Here is a 17,791-nt window from a genome sequence, read left to right as displayed (position 1 = left end):
CCTCCAGCTTCCACGTTTGCCATTGAGAAGTTTGAAGTCATTCTGATTTCTCATCCATAGTTTGTGACCCACGTTTTCTCTCTTTTAGATTCTTCTCTTTGTCATCTGTGGTCTGTAATTTCCTGGTGTGAGCTTTGATGTGGGTGGGTCTGTTTACTTCCATTGTGCTGGGTACTTAGTGAACCTACTTTTTTTTTTAAGTGAAAGTGAGTTTATTTTTAAAATTTTTTTTAGTTTTATAAATTATTTATTTATTTATGGCTGCGTTGGGTCTTCATTTCTGTGCACGGGCTTCCTCTAGTTGCGGTGAGTGGGGGCTGCCCTTCGTTGCGGCGCGCGGGCTTTTCATTGTGGTGGCTTCTTTTGTTGCGGAGCACAGGCTGTAGGCACGCGGGCTTCAGCCGTTGTGGCATGTGGGCTCAGTAGTTGTGGCTCGTGGGCTCTACAGTGCAGGCTCAGTAGTCGTGGCACATGGGCTCAGTTGCTCCCTGGCATGTGGGATCTTCCTGGACCAGGGATCCAACCCGTGTCCCCTGCATTGGCAGGCGGACTCTTAACCACTGCACCACCAGGGAAGTCCCTCTTTTTCTTCTTTAAAAAAATTATTTTTTGTCACACAGATATCAGTGTTTTAAGTCAGCTTGGATGTACCAAGGTCTCTGTTAGTCCAGTGGTTGGGACTCGGAGCTCCCACTGCAGGAGCTTCTTCCCAACCCCGGGCTCGTGAACCAAGATCCTGCAAGCCCCGTGGGGTGGCCAAAAAACAAAAAACAAAAAACAAAAAAACAATAACAAAGTAAAAAATAAAATTAGGAAACTAACAGATATGTTAGAAAGAATGTAAAAATAAAAATATAGTTGAATCAACAACCGGAAGGTACATCAGTACCACAATAGTAAGAGGAGGAGGGAAAAGGAAAAAAAAAAGGGGGGGAGCGAGGCCTTGGATGTGGAGGGCGGGGCCTAAGCAAGGGCGGTGTTTGGGCGGTGGGTGGGGCCAATGCTCAGGACCCACAGGGCTGGAAAAGGCCCTGGGGGCTGTGGGGGGTGGGGCTTAGGCTCAAGGAACAGAAGGTTCCCAGGCGTGCCCCCCACCCCTGGTCTCAGAGGGCGGGGGACCTCACCTGGGAGCCCAGCAGACTTCCTGGGCTCCAGTGGTCGGGGCAAACACCCTCCTCTCCTCTCCTGCTCCTCCGTGCCGGAGGGCCCCTCCCACCTGCCTCTCCTGATCTCCCCAGCCTCCTTCCTATGCCCCCAGGACCTGCGCGGCCTGGATGGGGCTTTGGAGGTGGGGGGACGGGCTTGGGAGCTCAGCAGGCTCCCCAGGCCCAGTGGGCCAGGCATCGCCCTCAGCTCCTCTCCGGCTCCTCCTGGAGAGTCCCTCCCACCTGCCTCTCCTGATCTCCGCGGCCTCAGGGGCGCCGATCCTGTCTGGTCTCCACTTCTCCCCCCTCAGTCCCCCTACCTCCAACTGGTTCACTCCCATCTCCTTGGGCGTCACAGTCCCGCACCAGTGGCTGGCAGGCGCCCTCGTTGTGGGGAGACGCTAACTCCACGTCTTTCCACACTGCCATCTTCACCAATGCTTTTATGAGTAATAGGCATTCAAAAAATATTTTTTGAATTGAAAAAGAATTACTCTATTAATGGCTTTTTAAATGGTTGTTGTGACACAATATTATTTCTAATTGCCTTAAAGAGTGTAAAATTTTCCAAAAAATTTTTCTTAAAATATATTTTACTTTAATTTGATTTAAACCTGTGCTGTGTACTTTTTTGATGGTAGAGGATGTAGATGGGAGAGATATGAAATCATATATCAAATAACTAAATATTCTAATTAAAAATTTTGGAACTATTATACATACATACATTTAAGGCATTGTGATGACTATGATAATGCTTGTGATGTTATAGATTTAGATGAAATGAAGTAAAGAAGTTGTTTGTTAGTGAATTTTCATCCTGCAACTTTTTCATATGGTTTATAGTTTGTGCTTAGTAAATAGAAATAAATGTTAATTTTATTTATTTTATTTTTACTATAACAATATCCTTTGTGTTGGGAGTGTTGGAGTGATTATTTGGACTTACTTGTAAAATAAATGTAATAAGAACTTTTTATAGAGTGTTCTTTTTAACTTCTCACAGGTATTATTCTGCTCTAAAAACTATGGAACAATTAGAGAATGTGTATTTTCCCCGGGTTAGTCAATACCGGTTTTGTCAGCTAATGATAGAAAATCTTCCTAAGCTCCGTGAAGATATTAAAGAAATCTCCATGTCTGATCTCAAAGACTTTTTGGAAAGCATTCGCAAACATTCTGACAAAATAGGTGAAACAGCAATGAAACAGGTGAGACTAAAAAGTAGAATTTTATTTATTTATTGAAGTATAATCGATTTACAGTGCTGTGCCAATCTTTGCTGTACAGCAAAGTGACTCAGTTTTACACATACAGACATTCTTAAAAAGGAGACTTAATTTAATGTTAGTTAATAATCTAGGTTATAGAATATACCCAGAGTTTACATTTTTAATTACATAAAATACTTGTTTTTGTTTAGTTTTAACCTTTTCTTAGCTTTCCTTATTCTTGTTTAGAATGGATTTCATCAGCATTTCTTCTTTGGTTTGCAGTTATTCCTTATTTAATTAAGTAAAGTTGATCTAACTTGATTCACCAACTGATCTCTCAGCAATCTTCCCCATGTATGTAGTATCACATTAACTTTTTTCAGCAGTCAAATTTGGTATAAAATTAGCTAAAAAGTGGCAGCCACAGAGGCAAGTGGGAGCCCTTTTATGCTAAGGTTATAAATTGTTCTCTTTTTAAAGCAAATTGAAAGTATTATCTTTGAATTAACTCCTACAGCTCAGTAACAAAAAGGCAAACAATGGGAAAATATTTGGCAGTTATAAAATTAATGTACCTACCTTTTGAGTCAGCAGTTCCTCTCCTAGGTATTTACCAATGAGAAATGAAAACGCATCCTCACGATGCTCGATGCTCAGCAGCTTTGTTCACAACTAGCCAAAAACTGGAAACAAGCCAAATGGACATCAAAAGGAGAATGGATACACAAATTGTGCTATACTCATGCAATAGAATATTACTTAGCAATAAGAAGGAATGAATTTCTGATATGTCTAACAACACATATGAATCTCCCAGACATTATGCTGAGATACAGAAGCTGGACACAGAAAAGCACACACTTAGATCTACTTGCGTGCAATTCTAAGGCAGGCAAAACTAATTTAAGGTTAAAAAAAAAAAAATCAACACAGTAGCTGCCTCTGGGTGGGGAGATTGCCTGGGAAGGGACACAAGGGAACTTTCTGGGGAGATGGAAATGTTCTATACCATGACAAAGTATATCCGCTTGTCAAAATTGTATAGTTAAGATCTGTATATTTTAATGTATGCAAGTCTTATCTGAAAAAAAATTGTAAACAATGCATGGGGTGTTTGTGGACTGTGTACGTAAAGACATAGATGAAAGAAGGATGTATAAATATTGTTGAAGATAGGTGATGTGAACTTGAGAGTTCATTATATTAATCTGTTTACTTTGTATTTGAAATTTTCAGTAATAAAAGGTTTTAAAATTATTTAAATGAATTAAAACTTATGAGTTCGCTGTTAAAACCCCCCAATAATCACAATGTCATAGAAATAAAACTATGTTCATCATGCTTTCTAACTCCTGATTTTTTCTCAAGTATTACAAACTACTTTAGAGAAGCTTAAAATTTTTAATTATTTATTTATTTATTTGGTTGCGCCAGGTCTTAGTTGCGGTAGGTGGGCTCCTTAGCTGCGGCTGCAGGGCTCCTTAGTTGTGGTAGGTGGGCTCCTTAGTTGTGGCATGCGAACTCTTAGTTGCGGCATGCATGTGGGATCTAGTTCCCTGACTAGGGATTGAACCTGGGCCGCCTGCATTGGGAGAGCGGAGTCTTATCCACTGTGCCACCTGGGAAGTCCCTCTTTTCTTTTTTTTAAAATTGAAGTGTTGTTGGTTTACAGTGTTGTGTTTCTGGTTTACAGCAAAGTGATTCAGTTATACGTATATATATTCTTTTTCATGTTTTTTTTCCATTATGGTTTATTACAGGATATTGAATACAGTTCCCTGTGCTAAACAGTAGGACCTTGTTGTTTATCTATATTATATATAGTAGCTTGTATCTGCTAATCCCAAACTCCTAATTTATCCCTCCCCCACCCCCATTCCCCTTTGGTAACTCTAAGTTTGTTTTCTGTGTTTATGAGTCTGTTTCTGTTTTGTAAATAAATTCATTTGTATCATATTTTATATTCCACTTATAAGTGATGTCGTATGGTATTTGTCTCTTTATTTTCTTCACTTAGTATGATAATCTCTAGGTCCATCCATGTTGCTGCAAATAGCATTAATTCATTCTTTTTATGGCTGAGTAGTACTCCATTATATATATATACACCACATCTTCTTTATCCCTTCATCTGTTGATGTACATTTAGGTTGCTTCCATGTCTTTGCTATCATAAATAGTGCTGCTGTGAACATTGGGGTGCATGTATCTTTTCGAATTAGAGTTTTCTCTGGATATGGCCCAGGAATGGGATTGCTGGATGTTATGGCAACTCTATTTTTAGTTTTTTAAGGAACCTCCATACTTTTTTTTCCATAGTGGGTGTATCAATTTACATTCCCACCAACAGTGTAGGAGGGTTCCCTTTTCTCTACACCCTCTCCAGCATTTATCATTTGTAGACTTTTTAATGATGGTCATTCTGACTGGTGTGAGGTGATACCTCATTGTAGTTTTGATTTGCATTTCTCTAATAATTAGCAATGTTGAGCATCTTTTCATGTGCCTGTTGGCCATCTGTATGTCTTCTTTGGAGAAATGTCTGTTTAGGTCTTCTGGCCATTTTTTGATTAGGTTGTCTTTTCATTTTTCTAATTAAAGAAATATGTCTGTATCAGATAATTGCCACAGCAGAGGAAATTTTTTTTTAAACTTTATTTATTTATTTATTTATTTTTGGTTGTGTTGGGTCTTCGTTTCTGTGCGAGGGCTTTCTCTAGTTGCAGCAAGTGGGGGCCACTCCTCATCGCGGTGTGCGGGCCTCTCACTGTCGCGGCCTCTCTTGTTGCGGAGCACAGGCTCCAGACGCGCAGGCTCAGTAATTGTGGCTCACGGGCCCAGCTGCTCCGCGGCATGTGGGATCTTCCCAGACCAGGGCTCGAACCCGTGTCCCCTGCATTGTTAGGCAGACTCTCAACCACTGTGCCACCAGGGAAGCCCAGCAGAGGAAATTAAAATTCAGTATATGAAGTTTCTTCCTATTTTAACTTTTAAAGGATTGCCTATAAATCAGATAATCTCCATTATATTTCTATTAATTGTCTCAGCTTTATACAGTATTATATTCTATGTTAATTTGCCTTGTTTAATAGATTATTTTACTTTGAGGATGTATTGATTTTGAAAATTCTTTACCAGGATGAATTTACTTTAAAAAATGAAAACTATGTACAATAATGTAGGACTTGTGAGGATATACAATAATGTTTTTTAAAAGTTGTCTCATTTTTTAAAAAATTTGTAGTTAAGTGTTTCTTACCTGTAGATGGACTATAGCAGATTTTCTTTTCTTTCTTTCCTTTTTTTTTTTTTACTTTTCTCATTGTTTTATTATTATTTTTTAAATTTTTATTTTTTTATTGAAGTATAGTTGATGTACAATGTTATATAAGTTACAGGTGTACAATATAGTGATTCACAATTTTTAAAGGTTATACTTCATTTATAGTTACTTTAAAGTATTGGCTGTATTCCACATGTTGTACAATATATCCTTGTAGCTTATTTTATACCTAATAGTTTGTACCTCTTAATCTCATACCCCTATATTGCCCCTCCCTCTTCCCTCTCCCCGCTGGTAACCACTAGTTTGTTCTCTGTATCTGTGAATCTGCTTCTTTTTTGTTATATTCACTAGTTTGTTGTATTTTTTAGATTCTATGTATAAGAGGTATCGTACAGTATTTGTCTTTCTCTGAATTCTTTCACATAGCATAATGCCCTCCAAGTCCATTCATGTTGCTGCAAATGGCAAAATTTCATTATTTTTTATGGTTGAGTAGTATTCCATTGTGTGTGTGTGTGTGTGTGTGTGTGTGTGTGTGTGTGTGTGTGCGCCTGCGCATCTATATCTCACATCTTCTTTATCCATTCATCTTTGTATTGGACACTTAGGTTACTTTCATATCTTGGCAATTGTAAATAATGCTGCTATGAACATTGGGGTTTATGTATCATTTCTAATTAGTGTTTTTGTTTTTGCTTTTGGATGTTTACCCAGGAGTGGAATTGCTGGATCATAGGGTAGCTCTATTTTTAGTTTTTTGAGAAACCTCCATACTATTTTCCACAGCAGATGCACCAGTTTACATTCCCATCAACAGTTTACAAGGGTTTCCTTTTCTCCATATAGCAGATTTGATTTTCAAATTATTTTGATAGTTATCTCTTGTTAGGAGATATTAGTTAAATACTTGGTTGACAAAAATTCTTTTTTTGTTGTTTTTTTTTGTTTTTTGGCTGTGCTGAGTAGCTTGTGGGAGCTTAGTTCCCTGACCAGGGATCAAACCCAGGCCCTGGTAGTGAGAGCACTGAGTCTTAACCACTGGGCCTCCAGGGAATTCCCCCAAATATCTTTATTTGCTGTAAGTAAGAAGAAGCTACTAAGCAGAATTTAAACCACACTTTTTGCCTCTCTTTTCTATGAAAGCTAGGCCTGGGGCTATTTTCCCTACCATTGGGATGGTGGGAATATGGTTAGTTGTGGATGGTGTTATAGGAACAGAAATAGTAGAAGTGTAGGCCAGTGAGTTAGAGTTTGAACATCACATTAGTAGCCTGGAAAAAATAAATATTAAGAAAGTGTAAGAGAGTAAGATTTGAAGCCAAGTTCAGGAAAAGAATCCAGAGATTCTGAATCTAGATAATACGGTTATTGCAGAGAACTATATAGGTTAAGATAGCCCCGGTAGAACCAAAAGATTGGATATTAACTCACTGTTAAGCTAGAATAAAGTGTGGGATTTCATAGTTTTCCTCTGAAGAGATCATCTTTCTCCTCCACTGTTGACACTTCAGCACTTCAAGATGCTCACAGGACTGCTGGTACATTTTATGCTAAAATGGGAGTCAGAGGAGCAATTGGTTCTTCCCATAGCACCTCCCATTATTCTCAGGATCTTAAGTCTTCCTGAGTGATTGCCTCTGATCAGTGAATGTTCTTCCCCACTGGTGAGCTCTTCAACTTTATGTTCTTGCCTTCAGTATCTTGCCTTCTTGTTTTCAGTACTTTTTCTCCTACATCTGGACAAGGAATTCTGTGTATGCCATGGGGATAAAAAACAATCACATGGAAGATTTTTCAGTGTGAAGATGTGAACAGTAGTTTAAAGTTCATGTTCCGTTATACATTTTAATTAAGAGTTTCATTATTAAACTTATTCTCTCTGACCTGTTTTTTGTAGACCGGTTTTGGACATTTTCTACCTAGGCAGTCCACCAAATCATGGGCTCTAGGACTTAAGGTTTATGAGAATTTCCTGCTGGGCAGGAATAGACTCTTCCTGGTTCACCACTATTTTTTTTTTTTGTATAAACAATCAAGCTCCCTACCTCTGCAACCAAAAGACAGATGTTTTATACAGAAGCCTTTCCTAATCATCTGTCTATAGGGAGTTTTTCCTTACAATTTTTCCTTTAGAAGGTGTCTCCCACGAAACTGAGAGGTTAGAGAGCTTTCTTATGATGGAACAACTAGAGTCCTTAAGATCTGATAAGAAAATTTGTGTTTTGTTCAATTTTGGTTTCCTTTCTTGCACCAATTTAATATCTTGTGGTTTTTTTGAGCATTGGATGCCTTCTGGAGTCTCTCATAAAGTGTCAGAATCACAGTTTGGTTCTGGAATCTCCTTAGGTGACATAAATGGAAACCTTGTACTTTGCTAAGTAGCTCCCTCCCTTGGAGGTTCTCTGTATCTTGTGTTTAATTCTATGATCTCATATCCCATTTATGGATTTGCTTGTTATATATTCACTCGAATGTCCTATAGGCACTTCAAACCTAGCATTTCTGAAAGTAACCTCATTATCTTCTCACTAAATCTGTGTTTTCTGTATTTCCTGTCTCAGATAGTAGTATCTCCTATTTTCACAAGCCAGAAACTGGGGAGTACTTTAGACTTTTCAGGAGTATTTATACTCTAAGTAGTTTGTTACAAAGTCCTACTTAGTAACTATCAATTTTACTTCTAAATATCTGTAGATTCTGTATCCTCTGCTGTACATACCCAGACTGTTGTTATATCAAATTAAGTATTCTCCTTATCTCTAGTCTTTTCTCCTTTTGCTTATTATCCTAAAATTCAAGTATAACCACATCACTCACTCTTCAGTGATTCCCAGTTACTCTTTACCTAAGTTCAGATTCCTCAGCATGAAACAAAAGCCTCATCTCTGGATACTTCCTGTGTGCTACAGAAGTACACCTCTCGTAAATTTTTGACTACACTGGTTGTTTCCTCTACCTAGAATGCCTTCCATTCTTCTAAATTTTCCAGTCTGATGAATTGCTGCTTTTTTTCCCCCCAAAAGCTGACTTAAGTATCACTTCATCTGTAAAAATCTACCTTCCTCTGTCTCACTACTGCTAGCAAGAGATGGTCTCTTCCTCCTCAGTGCATATGTCTGTTGTACTTTTCACACTAGATTATAATTGCATATTTTGTGTTTTTAACTGGACAGTGAGTTTTTAAAGTGAGGGGATATATCCTATTTATTTTTACCTTCCTGAGATCTAGCACTGTGCCTAGCATGAGATGCACAAAAAGTTTTTTTTTGAAGGAATTTAGAGCTGAGCTTTAGCTTCTCTAAGGAGAATTTTTTAAAGTAAAAGGCAGACTTGCATTTGTAGTGGTTTTTTTTTCCTCATTCTAATGTGATAGATGAATCCACTGTGAGTAGTCTGATGCTTAATTTGTCATTGAATACCTAAAGTTCATAGTCTCAGTTAACATTTTCATATTATATCCCCTGGCACACATTTTAATAGTGTTCTTTAGGGGAAAACGGGACTAAATGGTCAAATAAGTTTTGGAAACCTGGGTTAAATAAAGTTAAGCATATTTCTTATGAATTGTAAATCCCCTGGAAGGGAGGTAAAGTATGTAATATTTATCTTACTTATTTGAGCATAGAACCCTTTTTTCAAGGAGTATCTATTGATAATGTGTGAAATGTTAGTTTTGTACATAACACTGTTTGGAAGCAGTGTTCTAAATAAATGTTTTTTTACTCTGAAAACCAAAAATCATAGACAAAATAAGTTTGGGCACAGAGGGAGAAAGGGAATTCTGATTTTTTTTCCAGTGAGTAGGTTAATAATGGTAATGGAGGAGAAGGGATAATGATTTTCTTAAGCACAAGCCTCTGGAGCCAGCCTTAAGGTCTAGGTGAGGGCAGAGCTAGATTTCTGTGATTTGCATGGTCTGATTACCTGGGATTAGAAAGGTCTGATTGGCAGTAGTGTATTCCTCAGAGAAAATTCACCCTAAAGAGGCAGTGGGTAAACTTTCTACATGCTAACAGAACAGAGTAGCTACAATCTGACCTATCACAACAGAGGGAATGTTCCACTAATATGCATTATGTAAGGAAATTAAAATCCTGGAATTAAGCCTATGTTTTTTTCAATCTCTGATAATGAAGTTCTGATAGTGAAGTATCACTAAAATGCGTAAAAAAAAAAAATAAGGCTTCTCAACTTATTCATCTGTATAAATGTTCATTTTTGTCAATAATTAAGTCAGTTGTGGGATAACAGCTTCTGCATTCCTAGTCTTCACAAGCTGTGGTCATTTTCTGTGGAAAATAAAATCAGCTTGCAACTTGATACCATGGTTCCTTCTGTGAGGTTAGTAGACATTTTTCTCTACGAATAATCCATTGGAGTTAAGGCAGCATATTTTATGTATGTTCCTGTATGTATCATATCTTTTAAATGTTTCTAGTGTTTTTAAATTAATGTATTTGGTTTTTCTCTTAAAAAAAAATTAATGGTAATTGTTTTGTAAAACCTTGACAGTGCTCCAAACCAAAGGTCATTAAAATAATTGAATCATTATTTGACCTGAATCACTCAAAGGAAGAGGAGTATACTCATTGGTAATTGATATAAAGCTTAACTCTAGGATGCAAAACAAAGTCTAAATAATGGAACTATTAGACATAGACTTTAATATTAATTAATTAATATTGGCATGGCCAGAAAGTTCATTTGGGTTTTTCCTTAAGATGTTATGGAAAAACCCAAATGAACTTTTTGACCAACCCGATGTATTCAAGGAATTATAAGACAAGATTGAGAATTTGGAGATCATTGGAAACCATAAAGCAAATCATCTGGAGATTCTAAAACTGAAAATACATTAACAAATTAAGAACTCATTGTATAGGAGGCAGAACATATTAGATACAGCTGAAGAAAGAATTAATGAACCAGAAGATAGGTCAGAGGAAAATATCCAAATTGCAGCTCAGAAAGACAAAAGAATGGCAAGTACAGGAAAGAGATTAGAGACATATGGGGTAAGGTGAAAAGGTTTAATGTATATGTAATTATAGTCCCAGAAGGAGAAAAGAGAGAGAATAGGGCATAAAAAATATGGACAGACCCTGAAGCCACAAAAGTGCTATGAATTCTAAGCAGAAGAAATACAAAACCATATTTAGGCATATAATAGTAAAATACTGAAAACTAATGAAGAAAAATTTTAAAACAGCCAGAGGAAAAAATGTATTATCTTCAAAAGGACAATAATAAAATCAGTCAATAGCTGACTTCTCAGCAGAATCAATGGAAGCCAAAACATAGTGAAAAGCCTGAAGTGCTGATAAGCCTTATGTGTCAACCTAGAATTCTGTACCCAGCAAAAATCTTTTAGAAATGAAGGTGAAATGAAGGTATTTTTCAGATAAATAAAAACCTAGAGAATTTTTTTCTAGCAGACCTGCACTAAAGGAAATATTAGTGTTTTCAGACATAAAATCATCCCAGTTAGAAGGCCAGAGATGCAGAAGTAAATAGAAAGGGCAACTATTTGGGATAAAACTACATATCTATTGGCTGTATGAAACAAAATCATCTTATGAGGTTTACGTATGTATAGAATTAACAGTGTGAAACAAGAACCACATTTAAGTTGGGAGGGGAATTGATATGAGTTTTAAAAACTCTGTTAAATTATGCTGCTTTAAGAAGACATATCTTACATATAAACATAGAGAGAGGTTGAAAGCAAAAGGATGGAAGAGGTGTATCATGCAAAGATTAACCAAGAGAAAGCTGATGTATGTACATTAATATTAAAGTAGGCTTTAAGACAAAAAGCTTAAGAAAGAGTAACATTTCATAGTGATAAAAGGTTCAGTTCATCAGGAAAATAAACAATTCTAAATTTATTTCTATCTAATAACTTAGTCTCAAAATATATAAAAGCAAAAATTGTCAGAGTTAAAAGGAGAAATAGACATCTTGACAATCATAATAGATTTCAACACTCCTCTCAGTAACTACTAGAGCCAATAGATATAGTAAGGATTTAGTCCTTTTAAATAATGATTAGCAACCCTGACCTAATTGACACATGTAACACTATCTCTCTTGATTTCAGAATATACATTTTTAAAGAACATTTATCAAAATTGATTATGTTTTGGTCCATAGAGGAAATGTCAATACATTTCAAAGGATTGAAATAATACAGAACATATTCTCTGGCCACATTGGAATTATTCCTGAAACTGGTAATAAATAAGTAGAAAATCCCTATATATTTGGAAATTAAGAAATAAAATTCTAAATAACCTATGGGTCAAAGAAGAAACTCATTTGAAACCAGAAAATATTTTGAATTGAATTATAATGAAAATGTGATGTATGAAAAACTTGTAGGATATGATAAAAGTCAAGTTTAAGGGAAATTTGTAGGCTTAAATTTATAAATTAGGAAAGAAAGTCAGAAATCAATGATCCTAAGTATCCATTTCAAGGAGTTAGAGAAACAGTAGCAAATTAAACTCAATGAAAGTAGAAGTATTGATATGACACAAAAAGCACAGGCAACATAAACAAAAATAAGTGGAATTACATCTAACTCAAAAGCTTCTGCATAGCAAAGGAAACAGAGTGAAAAGACAACCTACGGAATGGAAGAAAATATTTGCAAACTGTATATCTGATTAGGGGTTAGTCTCCAAAATATGTAAGGAAATCATACAACTTAATAGCAAAACAAAACAAAACAAAACAAAACTAATCACCTGATTAAAAAATGAGCTAGGGATTTGAAAAGACATTTCTCCAAAGGAGACATAAAAGTGGCCAACAGATATATGAAAAGATGCTAAACTTTATTAAACATTAGGGAAATGCAAATCAAAATCACAATGGGATGTCACCTTACACCTCTCAAGATGGCTATTATCAAAAAAACAAAAGATAGCAAGTGTTGGTAAGGATGTGGAGAAATTGGAACTCTTGCAAAATGTTGGCGGGAATGCATAATGGTGTAGCTGCTATGGAAAACAGTATGGAGGTTCCTCAAAAAGTTAACAATGGGGACTTCTCTGGTGGCGCAGTGGTTAAGAATCTGCCTGCCAATGCAGGGGACACGGGTTTGAGCCCTGGTCCGGGAAGATCCCACATACCACAAAGCAACTAAGCCTGTGTGCCACAACTACTAAGCCTGTGCTCTAGAGCTCACAAACCACAACTACTGAGCCTGCATGCCACAACTGCTGAAGCCCACACGCCTGGAGCCTGTGCTCCACAACAAGAAAAGCCACCACAATGAGAAGCCCGAGCACCGCATCCAAGAGCACTGCTCGCCACAATTAGAGAAAGTCCGTGCGCGGCAATGAAGACCCAACACAGCCAAAAAAAATTAAAAATAAATCAACTAATTTTTTAAAAAAAGTTAACAATGGAACTATCATATGTTCTACTATGGGTATTTATCCAAAAAACCTGAAATCAGGGTCTTGACGAATATTAGCACTCCCATGCTCTTTGCAGCATTATTCACAATATCTAAGATGTGGAAACAATGTAAATGTCCATTGACAAATGAATGGATTAAGAAAATGTGGTATGTACCTATAATGGAATACTATCCAGCCTTTAAAGAGGAAATTATCAGCTATCTAAGTTAGTCAAATTCATAGAATCAAAGAGTGGGATGGTGGTTGCCAGGGGTAAATGAGGAGTTACTAATCAACAGACGTAAAGTTTCAGTATAAGATGAACAAGCTCTAGGGAATTCCTTGGCAGTCCAGTGGTTAATGATACCTACCAGGGTTCTTGGCCATCCCTAATCAATAGAAATTGACTAGAGGCCAGACAAGAAATTCAGCCAAGGCTTTATTGGGGCCCCTGCTACAGCAGGGGGGAGCTAGAACAGACCACAGGTTCCCTTGCTTGCTTACTCCCTGAGGAGGGGCGAGCTTGTTCCTTATATGGGGTGAGGGTAGGGGTGTGTCCATGGGTCAGGCCGGAGGGGTGGCTTAGGTGTTTTGCCCACCCTTTAGGTGGCCTAGTGTGTAGAGGGCTTGCGCAGTACCCTGCTTTTGCTCTGGGCTCTTAAAAAGTGGCAGTGGGGTTTTTTGGTCTCTTTGTATCTTTTGTCCACAATTTGCCCCAACTGTGCATGCATGCAGTTATTTTTAGTCCCTTATAGTTTCTTTGTATTTTGTTGCTGGAGGAGAGGTTCGTCCAGGTGCAAGTACTGCAGCACTGAAGCAAAGGGTCCCAGGTCCTAGGCCTGTCTCAGGACTCCGAGCTTTCACTGCCGTGGGCCCGGTTCTGTCCCTGGTCGGGGAACTAGATCACACAAGCCGCACAGTGCGGCCAAAAAAAAAAAAAAAATGAACAAACTCTAGAGGTCTTCTATAAATATCAATATTATACCTATCAACAATAATGTATTAAATTATTGATATACATATTAATAATGTAATATGTATGTACACTTAAAAATTTAAGAGGGTAGATCTCATGTTAAAGCTGCTTATTACCACAATAAAATAAAATTGAAAAAAAGAAAGTGGAAGGAGATAATCAAGAGTAGAAATCAGTGTAATAGAAAACAGAATACAAAAGGGAGGATCAACAAAGACAAAAGATGGTTCTTAGTCTTTTCAGATAAAATTGATAACCCCTGCAAGACTGTTGAAAAAAGGAGGGTGCAAATCATGAACAAAAATGGGACATCATTCCAGATCTTACACCTACAGACATTAAAAAGATGAGAAAATATGAATAAATCCTTGAACCAATTTTGACTACAATAATTTTTCAAATAATCTTAATTTTTCTTTTTCCCAAATAGGCACAGCAGCAGAAACTCTTCAGTGTTATTCTGCAGAAGCAAAATAATGTAAAATTTGGGAAGACTGTGTATATAAATGATAGAATTCCAGAAGAAAGGAATGAAATTGTATTGAAACCTGTATTTGAGGAAGAGGATGAGAATGAAGAGGAGGTGATGGGAATTTGTTTCTTTCTCTTTCTTTCTTTGTATCTTTTTTTGTTTCTATCTTTGTTTCTTCCTTCCTTCCTTTCTTTTCTTCCTTTTTCCCTTTCTTTCCTTCCTCCATCCCTCATCTATTATTGGATTTTTTTTTCCTCTTGAGTTGTAATGTTGTCTGTGTGACACTCAGTCTTGCCATGTGGAAACTGAATTTACGTACATCAGTTTGTAATGAGCTATTAGGGCAAAGGAGTCATCTGAAATGTTAGACTGAATAATTGACAGATAAACAAGATATATTGTAGATTATATTTGTAAGCTGCAGATGGTTGAACCTAGGTTTTCTGCCATAATTAGCAGTAAAAGTGTAAATTTAATGATATTTTTGTAGTGATCACTCATAATTTAATTACCTGTGGCAGATATTTAATTGCATGATGGCTTAACCTTGCCATTTAGACTAATTCTGGATAGCCTAGCGTTTTTTCCTTTGGCTGGTGCTGAGATACTACAAAATAATTTTAATATGATTAAAGTTAAGTTTTCAATTTCTTAAAAAAGTTTTACTAAGTCTAGAAACCTTGAAATTGTCCTTAAATATTTGCTTTCTTTTATCCTCTTCATTCAAGTTCATTCCTAGTCGTAGTGCTTCTTTTGTTCCCTCCACGAAGTCTTCTGTTGAGCCTACTTTTTATCTTTTCCATTGAATTCCTTTTGAATTTACTTAATACCATGAGGAGTCTAGTATTCCCAATTGTTTATAAGTTTTGCCTTGTCAGTGAGAGTTTAAATTCTTTTTCTAAGGACACTGTTGGGGTGTAGTAAGAACTATTAATTGATTGATTAAAGAGGAACCATATAAATATGTGTCCATGGCTTCTCTGTGTTCGGGGGAACCACTGAGTGTTCAGTATGTACATTTGCATTATATGCGTGAGGATGAGTGAGTCCGTATGTATTTGTGAGTGTGTGTGTGTATATATATGTGTGTGTACGTATATGTATGTTAATATGTATATATGTATGTATATACATTTATGTTTGCATATATAGTAGATGTCTGATATACAGATAAATAAACAGCCTTAAATAGTTTAATGTCTTTCTAATGTGGAATTAATGTGACCTGATTAGTCCCTTGAAATGAAATAAATGTTTTTGAAATCTACTTTTTTGCTCTTTCTTAATCAATATTCAGAGTATCTCTGTAAGTTTTTTCTCCCTTGAGATTCAGAATGGTAAAAATGGACCATCTAGTCTTCATGTCTCAATTTTCCCTAGTCTGTTTTGTATATCTTTAATTGCTGGGAACATTGCCGTCAGGCCCGACACCCAAATCCATACTCTAAGAGAAACTTGGTTGTTTCCCTGTTCTTTTCGATCTATTTAATTATTACTACATTTTGTTTCTATCATTTTCCCAAATAAGTAATTCTATAATAAAAATAATTTAAGTTCACTCAGAGGATTCATGAGAATAGAAATGTGTTCCTTTAAAAAGAGTTTATTTCTCAAGTTTGGGGAACTTTATATTACTGTTTCTTTAATTGTAAGGTGTACTTTAAAAAATATTATTAACATCTCAGAATCAGGAAACATCTTAAAATTGATGATACTACAGTTTCAAGTGGTAGTGTTTTTTTTTTCTTTGTTAGTGTTCCATAAAATAATAATGATGATTTCTTCAACTTGATGAAATAATGATAAGTCATGCATAAGAGAAGGAACTTCATCTATAGGTAAATCATACACTTGTGCACCATCTTTACCAGAAGCAATAATGATGTATCTAGTTATCCATAGCAATTTTCTGGTAATCTGTCAAGCATGTTAAAGATATACAGTCTCTCCCCTTTATTACCTTATAATCTAAAATAGTCAACAATGATGATAAATATATGCAGAATGAATTACTAAACAAATGCCAAAACAAAATAAAAAAGGCATTGTGTTTATAGTGTGTGCTTTTTATAGTTGATAAACGTTATAACACGAAGTCCATGAATCTCCTTGTCTAACTTTATATTATTCAACAGTAGACTAGTAGTTTGACCTATAATTTTTAAAAAATGGTTTTATTTTTCAGGTCTTAACTGTTCAGGATCTTGTTGATTTTTCCCCTGTTTACCGATGTTTGCACATTTATTCTGTTCTGGTAAGTATCTTTTGTATATGTGCATGTGTGTGTATGTATATATGTATATATATATATATATATATATATATATATATATATATATATGTCTGTGTGTGTATACATATGTGTGTATACACGTTTGTGTGTGTATATTTGTATTATTAAAAAGACAGGTATGCATTTTAGGCCTGCTTTTCTAAAGGCTGACCACAAGCTCATTGAGCTCTAAACCTTCATGCAGTATTTATTTGTGAAATATCCACTGTGTGTAAGGCATTTACTTTTTTCTTTAACTTAATCATGGTGTACTTTCAAGTATACTTTTCATGTATGTTAAAAGAACCTTACATTTCTTGCTTCTTGCCTTTGTACTGTTGTATCACAGTTACTTTTAAATATGTTACTTCTACATTTGTTTACTCCACACTACATTGTTTTTAGTTTTGGTTAAACAATTATCTCTTTAAAAAACATAACAGCACTACTCTGATATAATTCATATACCCAAAATTTTACCCTTTTAAAGTATACAGTTCAGTGGTTTTAGTATAATTCACAAGGATGTGCAACCATTACAACTAATTCCAGAACATTTTATTACTACAAAAAGAAACCTCTTACCTGTTAGCAGTCACTCCTTATTCTCCCCTCCCCCCAGTCCCTGACAACCATTAATTTACTTTCTGTCTCTATGGATTTGCCTATTCTGGGTATTTCATATAAATGGAATCATACTATATGTGGCCTTTTGTGTCCAACTTCTTTCATGTAGGTAGAAGTTTAAGTTATTGATTGAGATCTGTCTTCTTTTTTATTTATTTAAAGAATTATTTTATTTTATTTTATTTTGGTGGTGTTGGATCTTCGTTGCTGCGCATGGGCTTTCTCTAGTTGTGACAAGTGGGGACTACTCTTTGTTGTGGTGTGTGGGCTTCTCATTGCGGTGGCTTCTCTTGTTGTGGAGCACAGGCTCTAGGCGTGTGGGCTTTGGTAGTTGTGGCACGCAGGCTCAGTAGTTGCAGCACACGGGCTTAGCTGCTCCGTGGCATGTGG

At 36.3% G+C, this 17,791-nt stretch overlaps 1 protein-coding gene across 8 annotated transcripts in view; it reads left to right on the top strand.

Annotated features, from left to right (window-relative positions):
- The window catches only part of EXOC6 (exocyst complex component 6), a 219,496-nt gene that overhangs the window by 68,613 nt on the left and 133,092 nt on the right, over positions 1–17,791 (top strand). For all 8 annotated transcript variants that reach the window (XM_082423664.1, XM_082423666.1, XM_082423669.1 and 5 more), the window contains 3 exons: positions 2,152–2,356; positions 14,461–14,613; positions 16,688–16,756. In XM_082423664.1, the coding sequence (XP_082279790.1) occupies positions 2,152–2,356; positions 14,461–14,613; positions 16,688–16,756 (427 nt within the window). The remainder of the gene's footprint in view (positions 1–2,151; positions 2,357–14,460; positions 14,614–16,687; positions 16,757–17,791) is intronic.

The sequence above is a fragment of the Balaenoptera physalus genome (assembly GCF_965194825.1).
Source record: "Balaenoptera physalus genome assembly, chromosome: 14".
Taxonomy (NCBI): Eukaryota; Metazoa; Chordata; class Mammalia; order Artiodactyla; family Balaenopteridae; genus Balaenoptera; species Balaenoptera physalus.
This window is presented reverse-complemented; position numbering and strand designations above follow the sequence as displayed.